At 49.7% G+C, this 9,074-nt stretch overlaps 1 protein-coding gene across 2 annotated transcripts in view; it reads right to left on the bottom strand.

The window, feature by feature from the left end:
• The window catches only part of ZEB2 (zinc finger E-box binding homeobox 2), a 115,019-nt gene extending 109,658 nt beyond the window's left edge, over nucleotides 1-5,361 (bottom strand). The window contains exons 1-3 of one of the 2 annotated variants that reach the window (XM_066190424.1): nucleotides 5,153-5,361; nucleotides 4,950-5,048; nucleotides 2,096-2,266 (exon numbers count right to left, since the gene is read on the bottom strand). In XM_066190424.1, the coding sequence (XP_066046521.1) occupies nucleotides 2,096-2,168 (73 nt within the window). In that variant the 5' untranslated portion in view covers nucleotides 2,169-2,266; nucleotides 4,950-5,048; nucleotides 5,153-5,361. The remainder of the gene's footprint in view (nucleotides 1-2,095; nucleotides 2,267-4,949; nucleotides 5,049-5,152) is intronic. The other variant, XM_066190425.1, reaches the window with a different exon arrangement.
• Nucleotides 5,362-9,074: the final 3,713 nt, after the last annotated feature.

The raw sequence follows: 9,074 nt of genomic DNA on the forward strand, positions 1-9,074 counted from the left end.
CCCGCTCCATACGTGCTCCCAAAGACTTGGCTGCACTACCAGGATACGGTCCTGGTGTCCTGGGCAGAGGCATCCAGGATTTTTTTTTTTTTTGGGGGGGGGAGGTAAGGGTGGTGGTTGGGGGTTTTTTTTAGGACTCAAATCATGTTGAGAAAATATTAAACACGTAGATGCATCCCTCATCAGAGAGCATGTGATGGGTTTAACACGCTAAACTAATAGTCTTGCTTGGAAAAGCAAGGAGGTTGAGGAAGAAGAATAAAACCCCCTCAAACACTCAGAATATTCTTTACTGCAAAAGAGCACTTCTGGATGCGTTGCTTTAAATCTCATTCTCTTTTTCTCTCAAAAATGACTGTTTAACATAAGAAAAAAGGCTACTTGACACAAAGCTTTTGTTATCCAGTTGATCAGCAACGTGCTTTAGATACTTGTAAGGGGAAAAAAAGCCCCACAACAGACATTGATTTTAGAAAATCAATAACCAACATTTAATAAAAAGAACAGAGGAAACACAAGAGAGGAGAGGGAAACATTACGTGTAATTTTAATGTCTACTAAATTACCCAGAGATGAGGGGAAGGGGAGGTCTCCTCTGTGAGGACCACCTTAAATAATGACAGACACAAGAGTAAAGGGTGGTGGTGGAGGGGGAGAGACTTTAAAAAAAGATAACAAGGAACGGATCCTTGGGAAGCTGCTCGGAATATATTATTTTAGTTGGATTTTTTTTTTTTTGGTTTTGCCTTTTTTTTTTTTTTTTTTGTAATACTAAGCCAAGCAAATAGATCAAAGACAACACAAAGGGAAAAGCCAGTGTAACATAACGAACAGTTTCTGACTAAAATTCCTCTATCACTCCCCCATATGGCTCGACGCCTCCACCACAACAAGAAAAAGACACACACACGCACACACACACACTCACACTCACAACCTAGAGAGAGGGAAGGGGAAGGGGGGGGCAGGATCATTTGTTTCTAATCAACATTCTCTTGTCTTTGTGTTTTTTGTTGTTGTTGTTGTTGTTGTGTGTGTCCCCCTCCTCCTTCAGCCCCCCTCCACCTCTCCACTTAAATGAAGTAGCTGAGCTATAAGCGCATGGGTTCAGGTTCACACAAATATCTTCCTTCCTCCGGCTCCTCGAGAGGAAAGTTGTTGGAAGTGGGGCCGGGATGGGCATGGAGGGGCTGCCGGCGGGGAGGGGGAGGCTGGCGGCGGGGAAGCGGCTATCAGCCGGGAGAGAAAGGAAGAAACTAAGGGAGGGACGGGGAGAGACGGAGAAAGAGAGACCCACCACACCAGTGAAAGCTGCCAAATGTGAAATCAGCCCAGAACACCGCGTCCCACTGCGCCCCGGCCCTGCGCGACCGGCAGGGACCAGGGGAGAGGGCAGCGACGGACAATCGGGCACCGAGCTCATTAGTATTATTAATTATCAGGGAGGAGGAAGTTTCATTTTCGAGTCTCTAACAATAATAAAAAAAAAGGAAAAAAAAAAAAAAAAAGAGGGAGCGAGAGTGTGTCGCTAACTCGGTGCCAGCCCGCCTCGGGGTTCTCACGCTGCCGGTTTTTTTTTTTTTTTTTTTCCCAGGGCCGCCCGCCCCGCTCGTTCCGCGCCGCTCCGCGCCTCCCACGGCCCCGCTCCGCTCCGCTCCGCGCCCCGGCCCGGCCCGGCCCGGCCCGGCCCGCACTGACAGCGCCGGAGCGACCCGGACGGGCAGCAGCACCGGGCCGCCCCCGCCGCTCCTCTGCCGCTCCGGGGCAGCGGCCCCGCCGCTCCGGGCCACGGGGGCAGCGCCCGCTCCGCTCCGCGCCCGCGCAACAAACTTTGGGGCGGCGGCGGCGGCGTTGGGGCGGGCGGGCGGCAGCGCGGCTCCCCCCGCCCCGCGTCTCTCCGCTCCGCCGGCTCCTCCGCGGCCCCGGCAGCTCCGCGGGACGCCGCGCAGGGAGGAGGCGGGGGGCGGCCAGCCCCGGGCTGCCGGGAGCCGTGTCCCCCCTCCCCGTCCCGCTTCCCCGTCCTGCCGCCGCCTTTTTCCCCCCCACGGCCGCGGAGGAGCCGGCCGGAAAAAGTTTTCCCGGGGGGCCGTCTTACCGTTTTTCCTCCGGGGGTTGGCTTGTTTTCGCCTCTTACACCTGGGGCCATCCGCCATGATCTGCTGCTTCATTGATAAGAGTGGATCAGATGGCAGTTCGCATGGGCTCGACTCCCTGATTCAGCAGCAGCAGCGGCAGCGGCAGCGGCGGCGGCAGCAGCACGCAGGCTCTATGTAACGACCAAACACAGCGACAATGTGGGCATCGGGATGTCCCATTTAAACGCAGGGCGCCAACGGGGACCCCAGTTTGCACCCGAAAAAGAACCCATCCACGCACACGGCGAGGCTGGCCGTGCCGGGGGAGGTGGGACGCGGTCGGAGCGGGCTCCCCCTCTCTCCCCAGCCGGGCAGATTTCTTCTTTATTTATTTATATATTTATTTATTTATTTATTTCTGCTCCCTCTCCCTCTCTCTCTCTCTCTCTCTCTCTGTGTGTGTGTGTGTGTGAGCGCGTGTATCTCCCTCGCTGCGTGTGTGTGTGTTGCACCAGCAAAGCAGATCAGAGAGAGAGAGAGAGAGAGAGAGAGAGAGAGAGACAAGAATTACATCTCAAATGAGTCATAACTCATGACCGTATGAGGGAATGCACAGCTTTTACAGTAGGCTGTTTGACTCAATGCTAGGCGGACCATTTCCTCCGAAAAGTACTTTAATTTGACACTAGAACTTCTTTTCAAGCGAAATCCTACCCTTCTCCTGCCTTTATTTTTGTGCCCCCCAAAGTGCACTCTAGCAAAGTGATAAGAGGAGAGGGAAACATGGCTCTCCTCTGTCCTTTTGGGGTAAAGATCAGCACGGATGCCTCCCCCTCCCCCTAACAACGAGGAGTGTAATTATAAACCTCTGTCACCTTTTTAGTCAGTTTGACAATATTCAGGGTTTCCCCTGCTCCTTAGTTAAACAAAGCTTCAGAATGTCAATTTTTTTTCCTTCCCAGAAAAGAAACAGAAATCAAAACTACCGCTGTCAGAGTTTTTAGAGCCTTTCAGTTGAGTTTTGGTTCTTTTTTGTTTTTAAGAAAAAAAAAAAAAAAAGATAATAATAAATAAAAGCAACTTGTAAACTTTTAGACCTACTGTGTGTGCCTGTGTGCCCGGGCTGGGCAGGAGGCTCTATCTGTCAAAGGGAGAGAGGGACAGGAGCGTTTGGTTTGCTGCAAGAACGCTCCTGAAACTCAGTCCATCTCGAAGAAGATGCTGTAGCTTTAAAGATGCTTTGACTTGAGGATTAGTTTAAACAGGGGGCTATAAAAGATGTAACAGATGCAAACTGTAAAACAAGGGCAATTAACCCTTGCTCTCCTGAGCAGGATGCCCCCTCGCCTTCGCATCTATTGTCTTCTCCTGCACTGGGAGTTTTACATAAAGCCTTAAAAAATTATTACCTGACTCAACATTTTCAATCTATATATACACATATATTTTAACCAGAGTGAGATTTTTTTCCTTCCTTTTCCTCTTTCCACTCCCTTATGTCTTTTTACTTTGCTGGAGCTTCACACCAGGACTGAGCAGTGAAGTGTGCTGCTGTTGGGTCTTTTTATTCTGCCTGAACTCTCTCCTCAGGCGTTTGCTGTTATAAAACCTGCTCGGCTATAAATAAAAAATAATAAAACTCCAAGCAGGTAAGAGGATGGGAAGATTGAGAGAGTGTGTGTGGGGTCAGCGTGTTTACTCACACTCTCCTGCCTGGGATTCCGCCTGGACAGAGGGAATGGGTGGCTCTGTGGATGTGGATGAATGTGGCTGAGCAAAGAAGAGGCTGAGAAATGTGCTGGAAACTTTAGTATTTGCCAGTTATTCCCGAGGCCGGGGTGGGCAATGGTGGCATCACCGCGGCAGATCTGCCAGGAGAGGAGATACAGCGGGGAGGGAGGACAGGCACCGAGGCGAACCCAGACCCTCTGCCTGCCTCGGCAATTGGCGTTTTAATGCAAAACGACCAGTGGTGAATTGTTTTAAATGCATTTCACTCCCTTCCCTACTCTCCAACCTCCCGTAAAAAGTTGTCAATAATTTTAAATCTGCAAATTTCGAGAATACTTTTCTTCCCAGAGGGCCGGCGAGCTTTTAAAAATATGCATTAATTTTAATTTTATTTTTTTTTTCCTTTTGGTAAACGACTTTTAAGTTCCAGTCTGTACTTTCACTTCTTGCTTTAGGCTCCCAGAAGCTAAGGTGTTACTTCACTCAGCTTCACAAAATAAAATATAGAAATGAAACCAACTAAGCAGACAAAACAGCAAAACTTTCTGTTTGGGGAAACACATCCTTTGCCGGGGAGCCCTGCCCGGGGCTGGGGCTCCAGCGGTGCCCGGCCGGGCTGGCTCTGCATGCTCAGGGCATGCAAAGCATTAACAGGTACCTGCAAACTTTCAGAGCTCAGATGTAAAATCTGAAATAAAAAGAGCAGGAGGTGGGTGGGGGAATGTTTCAGGGTTGGTTTTTTTTTCTTTCTTTTTTTTTTTTTTTTTCTTTTCTTGCAGGAGGACAAAGTCCTTTCCTAACACTAAAACTTTTGCTGCTGCGTTTTAAAAGGCTCCTCCCGTACCTGCCTGACAGGTAAGGGGAGCAGGGGTGGTGGTGGCACAGCTCCGAGCACCCCGAAACTGCTCACCCCTTCCTGGAGCGGTGCTGGAGTGACTTCAGGTTTCGGTTAAAAAGATAGAAAAAAAAATAATAAAAAAATATAAAAGATTTTTCGCCCCAAGTATAAACAATCCAGAAAAATTAAAATACTCTCGAAATGAAATAAGCCCGCTGATGCGTGAGGTGGTGTGAGGAAAAAAAAAAAGAGAAGAGAGGAAAAAAAAAAAAAGGAGAGAAAATGGAATTAAATTCCGAACCTACCTGCGAAGTCTTGTTTGTAGTTTTGGCCAGAAATGGTGAGAAGAAAAAGCATGAAGAAGCCGCGAAGTGGAGGAGAAAAGGTGAAGGGAGATGCAGCTCCTGGAGAAATTGTAAAAAGCCTTGCAAAGAGTTGTCGGAAGGACCGTTATTCCTGCTGGGCAGGTTAGGACTGATCTCTTTCTGCCACTCCAGGAAACACAAACCTGGGGACGGACTGACGTGTTACGCCTCTTCTAATGACATTTTTTTCTTTTTCTTTTCTGTACGAGCGAGAGGAGAGACCCTGCAACACACGCCACCTATCTTTGTGGGGAGGGATAATTGGAGAGCACCAAACGTGAGCATCATGTGGAAACGTGATCGCCAAGTTTCTCTCTGGGAAAGGATCTGGGATAGATTATACCTTGAAGTCTCCGCGAACGCTTTAGCGGCAGAAATGCAATTCCACCTCCTCCCGCCCGCCCCCCGCCCCGCGCCCGCCCCCCCGCCCCGCCGCTCCGCTCCGCGCCCCGCGGAAACTCAGCGCGCCCCGCCAGCGCATCCCAACCCCCCCGGGGGCTGCAGCCCCCTGCCCCGCGGGTGCCACCCTGCCCTTCCCCCGCGCCCAGACCGCATCCCTGCCACCCCCGGGGCGCATCCCCGCTCACCCCTCCCCGTCCCCGTGGAGCATCCCTGCCCGTGTGTCCCCCCCGCCGCATCCCTTTCCCTCCCCCAGGCGGAATCCCCCGCCCCCTCCCCAGCAGGATCCCGCCGGATCCCCTGCCCCCAGGCTGGATCCCTGCCCCCAGGCTGGATCCCTGCCGCTTCTGCCATCCTCAGGCGGGATCCCTGGCTGGTCCCCCCATCCCGGCGGGGTCCCCCCGCTCGCCCTCCCGCCCGCGGAGCCGGCCAGGGCCGCATCCTGCCCCGCATCGTCCCGCGGCCAGCCCCGCTCCGGGCTCTCGCCTCGCTTGCGGTGAGCAAAACTTACCCTAACATAAAGCCTAGAAACTAAACTCTGTTCGGGTACTGCAAATAATCTCTCCTGGCTTGTTTTGGTGCGGTTTTATTTTTATCCTTCACGCGTTTCTTTTGGGGCTTTTTTTTTTTTTTCCTCTTCCCCCCCCCCCCCCCCTTTCATTTCAGCGCTCATCCAGGTTATTTGAATAGTCAGCTAAATCTGATGAAAAAAAAAAACCAACCAAACGTGCTGAGATCTTACAGTCTATCTGTTTTGTTCACAGATATGGATCAGGGGTGAGATGGGCTCTTTTCCTGGCTCTGCTCTTTCTTGGAAGTAGCTGGATGAGCAGAGAGACAGCGTGGACGAGTAACGCGTGGGGCTGAACTTCAGGGAGGTTACAAGTTTTTCACTTTTTTCAAGTATTAAAATAAAATTACATATAGGAAAAAAAGAAAGAAAAAAGAAAGAAAGAAAAAAAAAAAAAAAAAAAAAAGAAAAAAAAAGCCCAGACTCCACCTTTGCACTGAAGGGATTGGTTATGCAAATATGGAAGGGGTTTCCTGGCAAATACAGCTTTCTACTGTATGGTTAATTAAATCATCACTCAAAAGCCTTCCAATGTGACGCTTCTGTCGTAATCCAATCAGGTTACGTAGGTCCTAAACAAGAAAGATATTTTCCACATCTGGAAGTCAGCAATTTAGCAAGTACTGCACATTATTAACCAATTCAGAGCCCACTTCCCAGGGGGATAGTTTTTTCTCTTTTTTTGAAGTTTAAGTGTTCTTAACCAACGCTCTGCCGGTTTGTTAATCAAAAAGCCGGTTTACACCGCGCGTAATCGAGAAGTAATACCCAAGTAAGTAAAGGCAGACCGAGCCGGGGATGCTGAGCGAAGGCGTTCGGCTGCAGAGGGGGCAGATCCGGCTGAGGCTCCAGCCGCTCATGCCCAGCTCCCAGCACAACCCACAGCCGGTTCCTTCCTCCTGAAGGAGCTCGAAATAATCTCGCTGCAAAGAGAAACTTCGCGTCTTGCCCACTCGCGCGGTCCCTTCCCGAGGTAAACGTGGGGCTGCCCAAAGGGCTGCGGAACAATTTCCCTGCTCTGACAAGAGTTCAGCCTTTATTCCTTATTCCAGCACTTTATTTCATTTTTTTTTTCTTCTCCTCCTCCCGAAGAAAACCGAAACAAATGGCACACCGATCCCACGCTGCACTTTTACTTACATTAAGCTTAGACAAACTGCTCTTGAACTGTGCATTGAACGTGTGCCTTAAAGCAAAGAAGTGGAGGGCGAGCAACAGCGATGGGATCGCGCTCCAAAATGGTCCTGCTCAGGGAACACCTTCCTGACGGTTCAGCATCGCAAAGGAAGGAAGGGAGCCCCCCCCCCTCGCCCCCCCTCGGGGTGTCTTTGCAGCTCATCAGAGTCAGCGATGGGTTTATTTTTTGGTCACCGCTTAGTTTAGACGGGAGTGGGTGCCCCTGCGAGACGCGAGGGAGGCAGCGCACGGGGAGGCTCCGGGTAGGGGCATCCAAATGCCCTCCCGGGATGGGAAGTGTCACCTCGGGGTGTCCCCGTCCTCAGCCCCGAGCTGCAGGAGGGAGAGGCAGGCTCTGGCCGTCTGCTGCCGCTGCAATCCCCAACTAGGCAAAGGTGGCAACGAACTGCTCTAGTCTTTTTTTGGTTTTTAATTTATATTTCTTATTTTTATTTATATTTCTGATTTAGTCCCCCTCTACGAGCCATCGTGGCTCTGTCAAAAGTTTTCTTGCCACTGTTCTCTAAATGCCAGCATGCTTTTCCTGCAGGATGCATGACTTCTCCATGCCTAAATGTACCTGGATGCACAGAGACATATCACACACATACACACACGCAGAATGATGATATCTTAATGAAATATATAGCACAGCACAAATATCCTGAAATCAGATTCAAGTATTATTAGTTTGAATTAGATCCTCTCAGATCCAGAAGGCACTGCCTATAAATCAAGGGCAGTCTGGCAATTCCTTAAAGAGCTAAACTGAATTTAGATGCATATGATAAAAAGAAAGGAAAAGAAAAAAGTGAATGCTAATTACTGACTTGCTTGATTTCCACTCACCCACGTTTTCTAGGAGGAAAAGGAAAAAACCTAAAAAACCAACCAACAAATTCTCAAAATAAATGAATCCCATCACAAACTCCTTACATATTGTTCCTACATTTCCAGATTACAAAACAAGGGGATGAACTGGAGATTACGAGAGGCTGCAGCCTGCTCCTCGCAGTAGGCAGGAGTGCTGTCGATGGCGTATCAATAAAATATATTTATCTGCAGCCACGCTGAAAAACAAACCCTCAGAGCGTGTGATGATGCTCAAGGGCTTTAAGAAACATGTCGGCATTGTCAGATAATCCCTATTCATAATTTTGCTGGCTGTTCTTTCAGCCCTCAATCTCACAGTTTCCCCAGCTAGGATGTGCCTCCGCAGGGTTTTGCATCGGAGCGATAAAACTGCTCGGATCTTCGCAGGACTGACACAGCACCCAACGTTATTAGATGTTATTTTAATGTGAGATGAGGGGGTGTTGTTGGTTTTTAATTTTATTTTATTTTTAATTTTTGGACACTGGACATAAACATTTAGCAATCAGCTAAGCCCTTCTGAGATGGAATTTAACCTTAATCCAGGCGATGATTTCCTGCCCGGCTCTGAACTAATAACGGGCGTGCAGCTTCTTTAGGAGATGGAAATAATGACAGGCTAGAGATCCTGCCTTTATTGGGGTGGTGCTGGCAGCCCAGATCCCAGTCCCTGCTCCATCAGCATCCCCATGCAGATCCTGTTCCCTGCTCTATTTTAAAACTTTTGCACATCCTATCCCCCCCTCAACCTCATCAGTTTAAAAGCAAGCAGAGCCAAAATATCCTCGCAAACCCCAGCTCCTTCCTTGTGTGTAGCTTCCAAGCACCGTAGCTTGGAGATGGTTTTAAGGGCAGTTCTCTGAGTGCAGGTTTTTCTTCTTTCCCACAGGTTTTCCTGCATGGAAATGCCACAAGATGAGATGAGAGTGGCCTGATCCTGGTGCAAACCTGCCTGGTTAAAGCCACGGGAGAAGCTGTCTTGCCTCCAGCTCCTCAGTGGGTATCCTTTGTCCACCAAAACCCTATCGTGATGAAGATGAGCCCCT

This window comes from Chamaea fasciata, unplaced genomic scaffold (assembly GCF_029207755.1).
Source record: "Chamaea fasciata isolate MVZ Bird 193981 ecotype frontalis unplaced genomic scaffold, bChaFas1.0.hap1 SCAF_8, whole genome shotgun sequence".
Classification (NCBI taxonomy): Eukaryota; Metazoa; Chordata; class Aves; order Passeriformes; family Sylviidae; genus Chamaea; species Chamaea fasciata.